At 26.3% G+C, this 19,457-nt stretch overlaps 1 protein-coding gene across 1 annotated transcript in view; it reads left to right on the top strand.

The window, feature by feature from the left end:
* The first annotated feature begins 1,573 nt into the window (after positions 1-1,573).
* Positions 1,574-19,457, top strand: part of LOC112599793 (protein PFF0380w-like) — a 19,329-nt gene continuing 1,445 nt past the window's right edge. Inside the window, exons 1-5 of the mRNA XM_025346856.1 lie at positions 1,574-1,636; positions 14,028-14,163; positions 15,420-15,553; positions 16,013-17,945; positions 18,960-19,444. Of these exons, the coding sequence (XP_025202641.1) occupies positions 14,052-14,163; positions 15,420-15,553; positions 16,013-17,945; positions 18,960-19,444 (2,664 nt within the window). The 5' untranslated portion in view covers positions 1,574-1,636; positions 14,028-14,051. The remainder of the gene's footprint in view (positions 1,637-14,027; positions 14,164-15,419; positions 15,554-16,012; positions 17,946-18,959; positions 19,445-19,457) is intronic.

The following is a 19,457-nucleotide window of genomic DNA, read 5'->3' as shown; positions in this document are numbered from 1 at the left end:
GTTTTTTAAAGCATATACGTTAGAAAGTTAATTAAAAATATGAATGGATTAAAACAATTATTGTAATGCTGATAATATGTGTCTCATTCCACTCGCTCTACTTCTAAAAATAATAAATAGCATAGATAGAGAAAAAATAAGCCCAATAAAATTCATACATACAAAAATATGCACTGTATCTACACATCGTTAACAGTTTAATGAAGTGTATGTGAATTACAACATTTCAAAAAATTATGAAAATAAAAATTGATTTTCAAAATTAAAAAAAAAAAAAAAACATAAAATGACTATGAAAATAAGCGTATTACAATATCTTTATTAATTAAAATCGTTGAACAAACCCATTGTTTTATATAGTGAAAACTGTGTAATGCGGACCCTGAAAAAAAAACAGAAAACTATCCAATACGGAATTTTTCTATGGTGCCGGCATGTTCCTATAGTTTTATGTAGACTTCAATAACCTCAATAAAACGGAACCTTCCTAACGCGGAAATGGAACGGTTTTGTAAGTCTTGTATAGGCCGGAAATATGACACGCGTCATGTTACGTTGATATGAATATATAGGTATATCGTAAAACGATAATTAAGATAAAACTGCACTACATAATATATTAGTTAGGTAATTTGTATTTTTTGGTTATCATATCTGCAATACAAACTTATCCCAAATGTATAATGTATAGCTGTGAAATAGTTATGCATCAACAGTCTTACACTGAACAGTTTGCTTTTACATACTAAGTGATGTTCATAAAAATACATATAATACTGGAAAAATAGCAATAACAATGATAAAAAAAATTTTTACATGATTTTTGGAAAAGCTAAATGTTTAAATTTAATTCTCAATCTTTATACTTATGTGATATGTATAATTGTTAATAGTTTTGTAAGAAAATAAGTCTATAATTAATCTAAAATAAGCTATATAAAGTAAAGTAATAAATTAAGTTTAAAATTAGTCTCTGACTTAAAAAATAAAAATTATAAATGTTGTAAACTAATTTTTTAATGTAAAAAACTTGTATGAATTTATAATCCGGAATTTTTTCGTTTTATTCAATAAAGCGGAAAGCTGCTTAAAGCGGAATTTTTGATTGGTTCCATGCTATCCCGCATTAGACAATTTTCACTTTAATATCTAACTAACGAATAGTATAATAATATTATGATACTGTAATTAAAGGTAGGTACGTCTATCAATTCGACGACTGATTAACGCGCATTTGTGAGAAGCATCTTAATAAGGATTGTCAACAATACCCACATTTCACATCAACACATTTGACAGTGGCGTCGTCCTTGGGCAGCATTAACCGAATCCTGGCGGGAGAGGTCGATCGCTAACGGAAGTGACGTGGGGGATGGTCGGTCGAGAGGAAGTCCCGTAAGGCGGCGAAACTCGCGTTTAGGCGGGGTTTCTTTTCTAGCCGAGTGGTGTTGTGTTAATATAATAATAAATTAACAATAATATCGCGCCGTTAGCCCGATGCGACTGGACTGCGCGATTAGTCGGTCGGTTGGCGACACAATCGAAGACACACGACGTATACATAGTAATAAATCGTTGTGGTACAACGGCCTGTACGTCGCCGTCACCACCACTACCACCGACATCGTTACATCTGGTAAGTTTTAACTTGTTTCGTGTTAGAAACGATATTACATTATTTTACGTGTATTCATACGTATCGCGCTATCGTAGTAATAATACGTACTATAAGATGACTCGCCAATCACTATCTGTTCCTTGTACTCTTTAATCGTGCATTTATTCTAGTTCTGATTTTTGAAAATTTTAAGTTGGGACTGTAGTTTCAAGCATTTACGCCATGTCGCATGAAAAAAATTGATTCATTTAACGGTTCATTAAACTTTAATAAGCCAACCATGGATCACTAAATCGTATTCGAGAGACTATTAGCTCATAATAAATTCATTTTATTTTATTTTAGTTTATACAACTCGGTAATAAATGAATTATTTTTATGCTCTTTAAACAGTTTTCACGTATCAAGTATCGTAGACTTACAATATTTATGAATTATCTATATCGATTATAATAATAAATTATTTTAATAATATATATATATATATATATATATATATATGTATGTATATTGTATATAATATTATAACTTTTGTAATTTATAAAAATATTGTGGAAGTACAAAAGGTAATAAACTAAATAATAGTTCTATTCTAATTTTTATACACCATATATATCATATATTTCAAACCTAATGAACTATTTTTAGTTCATAATATATAAAGTTTAATAAATCAAAAAATATTCTTTTAAATTTCGAGTTAAAAATTACGGTGATTTAAGTATATCAATATATAGTATTACAATAATAATACAAATTGTAAATATAAACTCTTAACAATAGTTTTTAGCTGTCTATTAGACTTACATAAACATAATTACTCTTATAATAGGTTTAATAATATTATAAATGATTAATATATAAAAATATTTGAAAACCATTCTAAGAATTTAATTTGGTTTCACAAAGGACGAAAATGAATGACACTAAAATATTGAAGGATTCGCAAAGTACTAATTTTAAAATATACAACAATCAGCAAATAAATGTTAAATTGAGTTAAAATTACTAAAATATTTTTCTTAAGTTGTTATCATGTACTTTATGTAGTTCTATAAATAAATTTGTAAATTCATTTTCAAATAAAAAAAAATGTTTTATTTACATGAGATCATATTTTACGTATAAACGTAAATAATAATCTATGATAATTATAAGCGCTTTGATTTATTATATATTATTTTTTTGACTCAACACTATTGTTAAAATATGTAAATATAATTAAACAAAACTTTGAAAAAGACTCAATTTAATAAAATAATTAGTTTTTTGCAGTTATTGGACAATTTTGCAACACCGTTTTCACTGTTTATTTAATATCTAATAATAATGAATAAATCACTGACAAATTAAAAAAAATCGTTCCATATCATTATGTGTTCAATAATCAATATTTATTACATAATATGTTTGACATAGTATTGGAAATCCTTGGAATCTCCACAGCTGATTGAAAATATAAACATTAATATTTCCATAACATTATGGTCGTCAAACTGACAAATAAAAACAATTTAATAGAAAATTATAACGAATTTTTAATACAACATAATATTATATATGTGGTATATTAGTTAAAATATTATTTTATTTTTTTTATTTGCTTAAGTCAAAAAAATTTCTAATTTTTATTGCTAAACAATAATAATGTTTCACACTAATAATATAAATATAAAGATAGGTAAAACATTATTATAGTAACTCATGATTATTTTCCGCTGGAAAATAATTATTAAAACCATTATAGCTCCATTTCTAATTTCTATCATTTATTATACATACATTAGTTTTTACTAGTTTGTATACAGACGCATTATCAATAAATAATTTATACCAAAATATTAAAATTATTATTTTCAAATCATAATTAATAGAAAAAAATCTAGTATAGTTTTATTTAGTTTAATGAAATTTCTAAAATGTCTAAATTGTTATAATACCTTTTGAAAATTATTTGAAGATAAATGCATATTATAATGTGTATATTATGTGAAATGAGATTTATGTTTAATTCTCGTAACTTCTCTACTATACCAGGTACAAACGTGAGATATAAAAGTTCACTATATGTGACTTGCATACCAAAATTCGACTAAACCAACATACTATGCCCACATAACGCGAGACTTCACAATATCCTATAAATTATATTTAAGATAAACTACCCTGTTTGATCGAGGAAAAAATAAAAATAATAACGTGTGTGTATACATAGATTATATTATTATATCCAACCAAGTATACAAAATTTGGAATGTATAGATTTATATGAATACTAACGACGTTGTATCCATTTGATTACGCGCCACTCGTAATGTCAAATAACCTAATATACTGAGGCAAATGACGTCCCTCGAGGCAGATGATTTTGCAGAACTTGTAAAACTTATCATGATGTATAATGAAACTGAAACTTACCGCGTTCAATGAAAACGTTTATTACAATGATCCATTTGGCGCAAAGGATTTTGTAAAGCGAATACATAAATAAGGGAGTTGAATATTTCATTAAAAGCTAAGTTAACTTTTCCCAGACCTCTGTGACGCCCAGATATAGGTTTATCATAGTAGGTAACGGAATATATGTTTATATTAATGATTCTTACACCTTCGTTTGAGGAAGTTCAAACGAATCGTTCGGATGCTGAGCTCATAATATATTTTCTCCGTCAAATTGTTTTTACTTTACCCGCGTTCAGCCATAAAACAGACAAAACTTCATGATGATATACATAATCTAATAATGAAATAAAAAACAAATCGTGTCTAAAACAAAAAAATATATTAATTATGTTATTACGTAGATTTGTGGCATTATGATAAAGTTAAAATCGATTACTGTTGTCACATACAGTTTATATGAAATTAGTATAAATTATTATTACGCTTATCTGTATTTTTTATTAAGAATTCACCTTAGTTATTAAGTAAAATCAATTTTTTAACGAAATAGATAATATTCATGTGTTGTGATTCTACCGATATTTCAAAAACTGATTAAAAACTTGTTTACACTTATCGTGTTATGGTTTCATAAACATCGACGATACAATATAGTCATTAATTTCATGAACTAGCTAATTGTACAAAAAAAAATTATATGTACAATATCAAGTATTGAAATTACTAGTTAACATGACTTATTTTGTCATTTGATATTTTCTTTATTATTTAAATGGAACCGAAAGACTATAATGCAACATTATTAAATTCCAAAATTTGCTAACTATAAAATGTTAAATTGTTCAAAACATAAAATACAATATATAGTTATTATTGCTAACATAAGAATTTTGTTATAAAACTTAAAATAGGTTTTTATTATTCCTGTGTTAGTAAAATTTCAAAAAAAATCAAGTGTTTAATATGTATTCTTAACAATTGAAGAATGCACAACAAAATTAAACTATATAGTTCTACTTTTAAAATATTTTGAAGAATCAACTTGGGGGTTCATATGTAGACAAACATTATATTTGTACACTTCACTATAAATTATAATGTCAATATTATTATTAAATTGTAACACAATTTTAATTTAAAACAAAAACTTTATAATAATTAAGTCACTAGGGGTAATTATAAAATAAATTTAGGGGCCTGGTGAAGAGTGATGGTTGGCCTTAGTCTTTAATGTGTTCTGAAGTAAGCATCAGCCGACGTCGCTAGCTTTTGGATGGGTGACCACCCGGGTTCTTAGTGACAAATCTATGGTGCACACACACACAAGTGTTCCAACCCTACTAAACAAACAAACCCTACACAAAAAATCTACTGTTCCTATCCACAGCTAATGGCCTTAGTTGCTAGGCTTAAATAAGATCAATAAAAAAAATAAATAAATAGGTATTTAATTATAACGATTATATAAAAAATATAAAAACAACCCTGTTAATCACAAACTAAAATTATATGTTTACTTTATTTTAAAAATTTAAAGAAGTAAAAAAGCTTAGACAATCCATATAAAATTTAAATATTAATTTATTTTAATTTTAGTATTGCAATGAATTTGTCGAAATATGTGTTCAGTTAAATTCGCTTGACTATGAAACTAATATATATTGATATTAGTATTCAGCTTATTTTCTAATATTAGTTCTTTATAACATAACAAAGTTATTTAGGATATGAAAATATCATAACTCTGTCTTTTAATAATAACTATAAGAAGGCTATATTGAAATTTGTTTTTATTATGACCAACGATGTAACGATAATTTCATAACCTTTTTAATATATAAAAACTTAAGAATTAAAAAAAAAAAAAAAAAATTGTTAACTTTAATTTTAAATAGACATCGTCATTATACATTATAAAAAACATTCAATTTTCCATAAACAATAACTCAAAATGCATCTTTCAAGTAAACACTCCTTAAAATATATCACAATAACTTGCCATATTTTTTGTGTATTCACTCACGAATAAGTAATAACTAAACGTTTTCCACCTGCACTCACAGTTGTTTAATAATTCAGACAAAGGTTTATTTAAACACGTTTCTTTTCATATTTAGTTTTCTTGAAAAAAAAACATTTACCTTTTTCACGGTGACTATAAAAATACTTTATAGTTTCGTGTTTAAAAATTTTAGTTTTATAAGTTTTCCCAAATATTTTCTGTTTAAGTAACGACATTCAAATTTTATATATTATCTAACAACAATTCCAAAATTATGTTCGACAAACGCAAGCAGGTACACAATATCTTCGTAGACATCTCAAATAATTTATATAGCCTTATCATGTTTCTTTCGATCGATCATTATACTAAACAATGATTTTCGATAATTTTAAGTTAGCTTTTAATCGTTTAAAGTCGCATTACAGTTTGTTCCATTATGTGCCTACAAATGTAGGTATTTAATCGTTTTGTAAGCGTTAAAAAACCAAGAACAAAGTACTTCGCGTGTATACATATAAAAGTAGATGCATAATATAATACAGAACTTAAGAGGAACTACTATGAAACTTAATGTAACTTTTAAAATTTAAGCACAACGCCTGCAGAGTAAAATGAGTTTAGTTTCGGACAAATTCGTTTAAGAACAAATTTCCGGACATGAAAAATTAGTAAGTATATAAGTTATTATATCATAGGTACATTCGATATTTTAATACGCGATACGCAGCTCAACTATAACGACTTTATGAACGAAACGGTATGTTTGTAATGCACCATAGTTCTCCATGTTTGTATTATATATAGACGTTTTCTTTTTTGATTTGTTACAAAGACGTTAGAAGGAAAAATCGTTTTCTAGTGGGCAAATAATGATCATAATATCCTCGTAAGTCAAACGCGCTCTTCACACGTTATCCGCCTATTGCTTTAGTCTTTTTTTGCGAAGAAACGGTTTTTCTTTTCTTTTTGTTTCCTTTTTTTTTGTTTCTTTTCTTTTCTGCCACCACCGCCGCCACCGACAGACACAAACACTAATTTCCATCTCCTGCGTACCACTACGCTTCTCGTCCTAGCGGGTCAATCAACGCGAGTTAACATTCACAGTGGTTCATTCGGTGGCTGCAGACAGCTGGAAAGAAAAATTGAAATGCAAAATGGCGTTGTTTTTTTTACTTTTTATTTTATACACTACACAGGAGACTCGTACGCCGCACCACCCGCCGTCGAGCACACGTTAATTGGAACAAACACTCTGTTCGCAGATCACGTACCGTTATAGTAGTAGTGGTATTAGCAGCGGTAGACGGGTGGGGTTGATTTCGCTTCCTGTTCAGTATAGTATTTGATCTTCTTTTCATCATTATCACCCGGGTCAGTGAACAATTATCCGGATGCTGCATGTATAGAACCGTTACAGCTCATTGGAATGAAAAACGGAACGGGCCAAGAATGACTATATATTATTAAACCTTACCTATAGGCTAAAATATTAGTCCAAGGAAAAAAAAATCATTGAAAAACCCGAAAATAATAGCCAGGAAAACGACTATATGATATTAATATAGTAGTGATAAATAAACTGTTTCAAATTGAATGTATGTGTGTGTGTGTGTGTGTGTGTGTGTGTGTGTGTGTGTGTGTGTGTGTGTGTGTGTGTGTGTGTGTGTGTGTGTATTATCCAATTATTGATTTTGAAGGATGAAAATAAATCTATGCACTATGCACTAGGTAATATTAACGTGTATGAGCGGTGGTGCTTTACAAAAGGATTTGTTAGGTCTATCGAACGGTAGGTCATATGGAATAAGTCATGTAGAGTATGGAAAACTATCCTAAACTATCGTACATAAACTTTAAATGAACTATTATACGATCGGATTACTCAACTTATCAAAAACTTATATAGGTACCTGGTAAATACGAGTACATGACAAGGTCAATTTTTAATGCAAAAAAGTACTAACATCGTCGTGGGTCATGTATACAGAAAATGTATTGAGTTTTTTCGGCGGTAACATGTATAAATACCAAACATAATAATATGGTATATGATAAGTATGACTCGAATCTGAAATTTTATTATACATCTGCAGTTCCCAAACTTTTTTGACTCATGGCGCTCTTTTTAAATTAAGATTCCCTTAGGACGCCTTTCTCTTATCAGAAAAAAAAATTAATAAAAACTATCAAAAATTGTAATAGGTAATATGAAAATATTTATTCAATTATAATTATACTTAATTTATACACACATAAGCTTGCATATCACTGCACAATGCGGCGCCCTTGTAAAGATACCACGTCGCATACTTTGGGAACTGTTGTTATACATAATTATATTATATTATAGTTCTCCATAAACCCCGGTGTCTATGAAATGAAATGATAACTCGATCAAACAATATAGCATTAATTTTATTACAATTTAAAATAATAAGTAGTATTATCAATAATTATTTGAGTAACAGATGGTACCTGCATTATTATTTTCTCGGCTTATATAGATCTCCACGCTGCACTCGACAACCGTGTGTAATGATCAGTGTTATATTATATTGCTAATTTAAATAGTACAAACACGGAAATCTTGAAACTATAAAACAATTAATGGTTATACGTACTAAAATTAAGATACCTCAATGTATATTTATAAATATCCGATATTGTAATACAAAATAAGAACTTACTATTCTTTTCAATGGTACATTTGTATTTTACTTCATATTATGATCATTCATAAGACTTAACCAAGTTAATAGTCATGAAACAAGTACAACCTATATGATAATATACAATATTGCGATATTTTCAAGAAAATGAAATCGATAAATTTACAAAACCTATGAATACGCGCGCACATACACATACGCACACGCACAACCTGCAAACCACAATCCACACACATATATTATATAGTTTTAACATGTATGTGTATATGTGTGTTAGTACATCGTTTTCAGCGTTGATACGCTTGTAAAATATTTGTTCATAGGTACCTATACAAATAACACTATGATAGTTCTGAACAATGTGTATGCGCGTATAAAACTATAAATTATACGAAGAAAACAATAATACGTACAACTGTGGAACCTGTGGTACGCGGGGTATACATAAATGTAATAACTGTTAACCGCGTATGCCGTAAATTACACGTTTAATATAACAATATAATAAACTTTAAAAAATAAAAGAAAAATACCGATTCTTTTGTACCAACATCGTGGACGTTAATGTTTTTTGCGTTGTATTTAACTAGTAATCGTAAAATACAGTTTCGTTATATTAATATATACTGTATGAATATTTGACCGGTGACTTAGAACATGCTAATAGGATCACAGATGACATAAATTAATAATTATTTATATTTAATGACATACCCAAGAGTAGGCCACAGTTACGAGGAAATTATAAAATTAATCTTTAATATATATATATAAAGATAAAAATATATACTTCAGTTATAGTTCTAAGTACAAAATTCTATAAGTTAGTATAAACCTCCATATTATAAACTGCGTAGATTACAATAATTTGGTGGTTAAAATTAATTTATACAATTATAAACTTATTAAATAGTATTTTGAAAATCATCACACTTTATATTTGTTTTAAATTCTGATAAGAGCAATGAATGTATTGATTTTACAATAACGAATGTATTTTTAATTCTTTTAATACTTAGTAAAAAATTAATGTGATTATGAATTCTAGACTTAAAGTTTTTGTTAATAAATGGTATCTAGAAAAAAAAATATTCATATAATAAGAAACATTCCTAGTGTTTATCAAAATAATCAGGAAATATAAAAAACCAATAATGAAAAAATTGACATTTTTATACAAAATTAATTTTTGACAAAATCAATTTTAATTTATTTAATTAACTCAAAAACCAATAACCACAAATTTTCACCGAATGTTTATATTAGCATTCTCAATCAATTATAACATTTTCAAAATATTTTAACATTTTTTGAGCTATAGTCTATATAATAGTCATTTAACATTTTTTAGTTTATTTTCTAAAAATATCGATGATAAAAAATAAAAATAAATGTCAATTTCAATTTCAAAAGTACTTACATTTTTATGTTCAGTAAACTTCGTACTATAGCTAATAATATGGTTACTTACTACTAAAATTTGAATGGCTTGCATTCTTGTGTATTCTCATATACTTTTGTTCCTGAATAACAGCTTCTTATTATATATAATTAGCAATTTTATATTGGTAAATTTTTATTAAATTCTATCAAGATATGGTAAATATTATATTTTTAAATAGTGTAACTATCTATAGAGCAGTATTAAAGACCAAACAGAGAGACTGAAACTATCATTGAGTGTTTATATATGACGTTAAAAAAGCTTTCTTCTACCACATTAATAAAAATCGTTGTGTTAAAAGAAATCATTTAAATTTTCGACGTAGCCATAATTAACATTAAAAAAAAAATAAATAACTTTATTTGTTTTTTATTGGTCATTCAATGTCTTTTTCAAATAATATTATTTAAATTTTATATTTTTTCATAATAAATTCACGTATAAAATGTTCATATTTTTAATTTAATAGACTAATTCTATATTCTATAGCTCCTATTGTAATATAACTTCATGGGTGATAATATATAAATACTGGTTTTATTGAAAGTTGTTTGTATTTATGTGTGTGTTAAATGTGTTTTGTCGTTTATTAATTATTTACATATATAGGCTAGGTATTAACAATCACAACAGATCACTCATTCTAGATCAATTCAAAAATCATAAACGGTCGTTTTACGAGACGAAATATAAAAACAAGGATTTTCTCGACGAAGTTAGGTCCAAACGCAGGTGACCAAGTAAGCTTTATACATACAGAAAACACAAAAACGTTGTGACGTTTTTTTTCCAAATGGCGCCATAAAATTCTCATTATTTTCCCATTTCTAGATCTTATTCCCTGTGTTACAAATTCGCCTTGATTTACGTTTTATTTGTAGATTTAGCACTACGAAAATAAGGCTCATTTTTTTAAATCTTTGAGATGAATTCTCTCAAATGTTCCTAGTTTATTTGATAACTGATTCAAAGACTACACTCAACTATGTGAATATCTACATGTATTCTAGTATGAAAAATATATCGGGTAAAAAATATGAATATGTACCTATAGAAATATGACAGTATTAAAGGATTTGTATTTTTTCTATATCCTTCTGCAATTATTTGAACTAAAATATTTTCGTGATATTGTAATTTTAATCACTAGTTATCACGCAACAGGAACACACTAACCGAAGATTTTCAAGCAACTATTCGTAGAACCAAAATTTAATTAATAATACGATCCTGCTAAGTTAAAAATTAATCCTATTATTTCTCGATTATATATTTATTTTTAATTCATAAAACCGTTTCAAAATGTTTGTCAAGATCTTTTTTTATAAAGGTTATTGGAAAGTAGAAAAAAATAACATACCTTGTCATGCTGAAAATTAAAAATCTCTCTATCTGTTTAATTTAATATTGTTATTACTATACGTATATTCTCTTGACTCTTGGGCAATCTATTATAAATACTGATAATTTTACCATTTCATTTTTTCCCTTCTTTTAAAAAAAAAACGATGAAGTTTGATTATTAATTATGTAGTTAAACTTCATAAATAAAATCAAAACTACAGCTGAATGTATTGAACACAATCGCTATTCATTAATTGTTTCTGAAATAAAAATTAATCGACAATTTAATACACTGAAAATAAAAATACCAAACAATGAATTCAAGTCAAACAAATTGCAATGTTTTTTTTTCCCCATTCAAATTGAAAAGATAATCAATTAATAATTTTAATAAAGTTTGTCATAAATTATTATCCATAAGTGTACTAAGGAAAAAAAATAGGCATCATGTTGAGCAATGCGAATCAATTAAATAAAAATAGAATCCGTAAAAATTTTAAGTATTAAATTTCTTATAATTATTATAATAATTTTACAATTCCAATATTATTTTAAAAATACTTCTATGAATTATGTGTTATTAAAATTTACTTAATCAGCTATGTTATTTTTGATTAGAAAAATTTTTTAAAAAAATAATGCCACCGTGAATCATAAAACTATAAATTTAAAATGTGTGTTTCTATACTAAAAATATAAATTTACATCAAAAATGAGATAACCCCGATTATATAAAATGTTAAACACTGATGAAATAAATTACAGAACAATGAAATTATATTATAAACTGAACATGGTAATAAAAAATATTGTACTTACTCCAGAAACAATACGTAGGAATTAAAAAATTTATTTTTTAAATTAAATATTAGCTTTCGCCTTTCCGTATACTTGAATAGAGGGAATATAAGAGTAGTGCGCTTTATTAAAAATTCACTACCGCACTGATAATTGTTTAATAAAATAAGATGTATTTATTTATAAGTTATAAATTAAAACAATTTTAATTCTACATAATTTTTATGAATAATACGTATCTTATAGATATTAATATGAAACAATATAAGCAGCAACAAATTAATTAAAAAAAAAAGAAGAATACTCTTATTCATCGATAAAGCCATCATTGTTAATACCTAGAAATTGTACCTAAGTTTTACAAAATGCTTTATAGTGGCTAAGCCATACGTTAAAACTTAAAGCAAAAATTCTAAAGCCTAAATTTATTTTATGTTTATTTATTTACATAGTTGTTATTTTTAAAAATAACTAACACAATTTATTTAATCATGTAGAATAACCAAACAAGCACAAACAATAATGAGGTTAACAAAAAAATATAATTAATTTATAAATACAATTTGAATTATCAATTTTTAGAGATAAAGTTGGATTATAAGGAAATTGTCAAATTTATTTGCAGGAAAAAAAAGGATGATGCCGTATCGGCTCCTGCTATACGTTAATGAGCCTGTATCGTCTCCGATTTGTTACTCCTTTCCGTCGATTAAATGACCGTATTGCGTCTATCCAGAAATGTGAACTGATAGTATATCAAGTACAAGCGATCACACCACGAACTGCTGTGAATTTTTCCAAGCAAAATTTAACGCCGAGTTCACGTGTTTGCTCACCGGAGCATTTTTAATTTCATGAAAATTTTGAAACATATACAAGATGACACGTATATAAAGCTTCGCAACACTAATACCAGGAAAAAAACTTAAAACCAGCAAAATATTTATAGTGTTATTCAGAAACTTATAGATCACTTTAAATAAGAAAAAATTAATAAATTAATAGAGCAGAGTATGTAAAAAATGTGTCCGTTATGTTCAAACAATACATTTTTAGTTTTTAAATTTATTTTTATTTTTTTTTAATTCAACACAATAGTCAACACATTTTTTTTAAACGCCTACAATAAGTATAATTATGTCTACAAAGAATTTCTTTTCACTGTAGCCAGTCCCTAGCCTGTAAATGAGAAAGAAAATGTTGTTGATTGGGAGCCGATATGGCCACCTTAAAGTGAATGGAGGGAGTCAAAGCGGACAAAAGGGAGCCGATGCAAATACTTCCAAAATAAGAATAATAAACAATGGAGCATATAAACGAGGACAACGAAATGATACTTTTAAAGTAATAAGAGTTAAATCTTTTACATGTCGATTTCATCAATTAAGGTGTTGGATAGAAATACAATACAAGATTAAATGTGATCAACAAGAATTGAGAGATTAAAGGAATATTGAACAGAAAAATAATCATATGAAAAATAAAGGATATTTAGTCAAGACGGAATTTTACATAGAAAGAGTTTATAAGTAATTTAAACCCTAGCATAGGCGATATATTATATTATAAACCTTGCTTCAAGATGGAAATCACGTGATGCGAAACTGCAAAGTATGAAGCCCAATAATCTGAACTTCTAACAAAATTGTTCTAATACTTTAAATACTCCTAATGCCTAGTACATTTAATATGTATTATTTCCATGTGTTAAATTCATATTTTTAATTGATTATATATTTGTTCCAGGCTCTAGCTGACATGTAATAGATTATGGTAGAACAAACAACATTACACAACATCTTAACATGGGTAATTGCAGTGATTTTATTTATTTTCCAATCACTCAACTATTTTATTGCACGGATAAAAAAATATATAAAACGTGAGTGATTTTGTTTAAATATTTAATTTTAATAATTTTTCAAACTTTATTTCATGACAAAGCAGAGAGAAAAATTAAAATATGTCTAAAACCTTATAATATTCAAGTATAATACACAGGGTGGTTCACTAGGTACTTTTTTTCAACTTTTCTATAGTGTTTTGAGTTCAATATAAGCCAGAAAAAATTCAAAAATATATTATCTCTTAAAAAAAAAACTATGTTCTATGAGTAGAACATATATTCTTGTGTAAGAATTATTGCTACCGTAAAATAAATATAAATATTTATAAATGAGTCAACTAGAATATGTTAATAATATGTATAAAGTAGACAGTTAAAAACTATTTAAAATTATATTCCTAAGAATATTTATAAAGTACATTAATGTAGATTTTTACGATTATACAAGGAATGGTTTTTAGGAATAGTTATGTACTTTTGTTAATAAAAGTGTTATACTAAATTAACCGTTAAAGTTTGATTTTAAAAAACACCAAATAAAATTTATATTTCTTATATGTCTTTGATCGAGAAATATGAATAGTGACTATCACTATATCTAGTAATATCATAATAGTAATACTCATAGCTGTAAATCGTTTTTCAACAGTTTCAATTAGGTCCCGATAATATTACATTATGTAGCATTACATAATATTATATGCATTATTATAAGTAAATCGTACTTCAATGATTTTAATATCTAATAATATCCAAATAATGATATAACTATATTTCTATACTTATTGGGTGATTTTTTAAATATTTTTAACATGAATCTCTTATTATTGCCCATTATAATTTTTAACAAATACAAGAATTCTTGATTCATGATCAACGGTCATATTATAACATGCGGAATATTAAAATAAGTATAAATAACAATTGAACTTTTTTTTTATTAGTCTTATATCAAACTTTAAAGTCATTGTCTATTGAAACTAAATACATAATTTACACATTGTATTAGACATAAAAATTTGAGTACAATATTTAAAAATCCCACGAGGGTAAACACAAATCTGTTATTTCATAATATAGCATATGGCACAGTGATTTTTTTCGATGTAAGACTACATTTTATTGTTGAATCACGTCCGTTAATAATAAAAAAAAAAAAAACCACTCAAACCAATAAAAGAAGAATTCGGTTATTGGGAAATGTTTAAAACATACAAGATTCTGTAGTTGTATAGGTAGTATTTTGATACACAATAAGTGAACCTTTTTTAGTTATTTTTATTTGTATATAGACGGACAAAAAAATACTACAATAGTGACAATAGATACAACAATATTATCTGAATCGAATCCGAATAATAACAATGCGCCGGGAAATGTTATTAATGTACAAGGACAGATCCAAGAACACTTTGACATTCCTCTGGTAAGTTTAAAAATGAAGTAATAAAAAAATTTAAATCACATTCTAATTTTTAATAAGTATTGTATAAAAATGATTTTTTTATTTCATTATTTTAATTATTCTTATACCTATATAAATTTACTTCACATATATGTGGCTGAGTTAGCTTGTTATAAACTATATAAGTAAACTGTATTTATTTATTTAGATGTTATTTTAAAAGAACTGGTTATGTTATATAACATAATTATTAGGCATTATATTTTTATAAATAAGTGTATTTTTAATATGCCAAAAGACAATAAACTATAATATAATCAATATACAATAAATATATCGTATATCAACTAAAATAGAAAATAATTTATGTAAAATAAAGTATGTAAATAATGTTTAGATATCTTTTTAATAATAATAATAATAATAATATAACTTAGAAGAATATTATTATTTAATAAAAAATTTTTTTTTTTTTTTTAGTTAATTGCAGAAGATGAACCAAAAGTGAATGATTTTAATAAAAGTGCTAAATTATTGACATCTAATGATAATTTCACAGAAGATAATAAAATCAACCAATTTATAGAATATTTAGTCGACGACTCTTATGTTGCACGTGGCTTAGGTTTGATAACTGCAAATGTTGGACGTGAATCAGAATTTTATTTGTACTCAAAATATGATAATAGTTTTGAAAATATCGTTATTAGACTCAAAGGACGTCAAGGTGAAATTGGTCAAATCACAATATCAAGTCAAAACCCTACAAACTTTATTGAAACAAAATCAATTCCCATGGATTATTTTTATGATGAAGATCGGATCAAAGTTACTTACACACCACTTGCTGAAGGAGTCTATACATTAACACTTGTACGAAATGGTTTATCCATTTGCCGCTCTCCATACTATATATCGGTAGAAAAGAGCTTAACTAATTTTAGATCTCAAATTCGTTTAGGCACAAAGAAATATAAAATGGTAACTAAATTTGCTAAGGCCAAACATGTACCTCTTGAAACCTGTGACAATAGTATTCCCGTCATTGAACCCAGTAAACCATCTTTTAGTAAAAATATTCTTTCAGAATCTGAAGAAAACTCTATACGAACAGACGTTAAGTCCATAGTAACAAAATTTGAATCCAATAGTACACATTTTTCAAAAAAGGTTCATAAACGTACATCTAACATACTCAAAAAAAGTCCAAAAACTGATTTGATCGATGAAATTTCAACAAATTCGAATACTCAACCAAAAAATGAAACTGACAATGGTTATAACACTAAAGTCGATGATTTAAATTCACTTAGTATTCATTCGCATACTAAATTCACTGACAACAATTTTTGGAGTAACTTAGATATTTCCAATAGAAATAATACGACAAATTATGTAAATTCTACAGGTGCAGAAAGTAATCAAATAAAGAAGCCCATAATAAAGCTCAATGAAAGCATTAGAAATACAAATGACATACCTCAAGTAAAAAATATATCACCAAACAGCGAATTATTGAAGGAAATATTAAATTATAAGAATTTACATGATGCAGAAAAACACAATCAAACGTATAAAACAAATACACATATTCATGAACAAAACCAAACTGAAACGTTTATAAGTCCAATAACTATAATAGATAAATCCGAAATCAAATGTATAGACAACGAACCATGTACACAAAATGAAATATCATGTTTTGATGAAGATGGTAGAAAAACTGTAGTTGCAATAAAAAAAAACAACGAGTTAGAATCATATAATAAGGATTCTATGATACAACAAATTACCGATTTGGCAAAATACAATATTAACACCCCTTTTGCAAGTATTATAACAAAAATAACTAATAGTGCTTGTGAAAAATGTTTAATACAAGTGTTACGAATACTATCTGTGTTTTCAAAGGATAAAAACATAACACATGACAACAATTCCAATGAAATTTGTTCAAGCTTTGAAACACTTCTTTCACAGCCAATTAACATAAATAGCAATATAGATAACTTGTCTAAAAAATGTATTAATCCTACAAATGAAAATAAAAATGATAGTTTACTAACTAATATTCCAAAAAATATTAAACTAATAGATACAATCGATAAAGATATAGAATATGATTATCAAAATGAAATCAAACCTATAGATAATACTTCTAATGAAATTAAATGCGAAAATAATAACACGATTACAGAATTAATGATAAAACAAAATAAACACGATATTGAAATAAATAAAACAATAAATGATAAAATAATCACCAAACATGACCTAGATAAACACAAAACAGTACACCAAGAAAATATATTGTCTACAAATGAAATAACGAAAATAAATAATTCAATCATTAATGAAACATTGTATGATATAACTGATAACTTTGTACAAAGCGTAGATGATAAGAACGAGAGTAAATCAATAAAATTAAAAATTAAAGAAAACGACTTAAAAGAAAAACTAAATATGATTGAAAAAGAAAAAATAAATAAAATTATAGAAAATAGTAATATGCATAAGACTATAAATAAAAATGTATCAATAAAACAAAAAATAACACAAGAAAATGAATTGCTAACCATGAAAGAAAAAAATTATGCTAAAGATCTGACTATAGAAAAAAAAAATAAGTACAAAATATCACAAATCAATATAGCTGAGGACATTATATTTGAAAAACCAAATTCAAAAGATGTAATACCAATACATACGACAAATTTTTCAAAAAATACAGCAAAAATAATAAAAGAATTAAAAAATGAGTCAGAATTGACTTCATACAATGAAGCAAAACAGTTACTAGTACAAAAAATGAACATACAGCAAACAGAAAATCAGAGTGAAACATTGGAAAATAAAAATAAACCAGTAAAAATAGTATCACAACAACAATTAGCAAACAATACATCATCTACTAAACCAAAGATATTAAAAAAAGGAAAAGATATCTCGTCAAAAATATTAAACACAAAAAATGAACTAACAACTTTAAAATCAATAGTAAATAATATGAATAGAAATATTAACAAAAATACAATACAAAATAAATCGTCACCTACAATAACATTGAAACTAAATAAGGAAAAACATAAGGTAAATGAAACTTCACTAAAAATAAATGCTTCACAACTAACTGAAATATACTTAGAAAAAAATATAGAAAATATTGAAAACAATCCTTCAACATTAATTAAACTATCTGTAACGCCCTTTGACCAAAAAATTGTGGTAGAAATTGTAAACCACAGTTATCAAAAAACTGTAGAAACTATAAAAAATATAGCACACGAACAAATACAACGTAAAACGACAGCTAAGAGAGACACCAAAACACCAAAAAACTCTTCTACAGCAATCAAAGAAGAAGAAGAAAATATAAAAGATACTGAACTTAAACAATATAGTAATAAATCTAATTTAAATACAGACGATCCAAATGAAACGACCAATACATATGTACTGAAAACAATAGATATAAAAGACATAACAAACACTGAAATAATATTATGCGCAAAAAACTCAAGTAAAGCCATAAAAATTACAATAGATATTGAAAATGATAAAAAAACTACACTAGGAAGCGAAAGAGAAACAGATAAACCTATGGAAAACGTTATGATAGAGAATAAAACATGCTTGAAGGATATATCAACTACTAATTTGGAAGGGAAAGAAGAAACATTGGTAAGTGTCGAAAATACATTAATAAACGAAATGCCCATTTCGTGTGAACAAGAAACAGCAGAAATGGAAGAAATGACCAAAGCTGAAATAATGTCATGTCCTGAAACCTCGATAGAAAACGTTAATGTATCAATAGATATTAAAAATGATAATGAAATTACTCCTAAAAGCGAAAAAGAAACAGATAGACCTATAGAAAACATTATCATAGAGAATAAAACATGCCTGGCGGATATATCAA

This window comes from Melanaphis sacchari, unplaced genomic scaffold (genome assembly GCF_002803265.2).
Source record: "Melanaphis sacchari strain LSU unplaced genomic scaffold, SCAv2.0 Contig54_pilon_pilon, whole genome shotgun sequence".
Taxonomy (NCBI): Eukaryota; Metazoa; Arthropoda; class Insecta; order Hemiptera; family Aphididae; genus Melanaphis; species Melanaphis sacchari.
The sequence above is the reverse complement of the archived record's forward strand: the minus strand, read 5'-3'. Positions and strand labels throughout refer to the sequence as shown.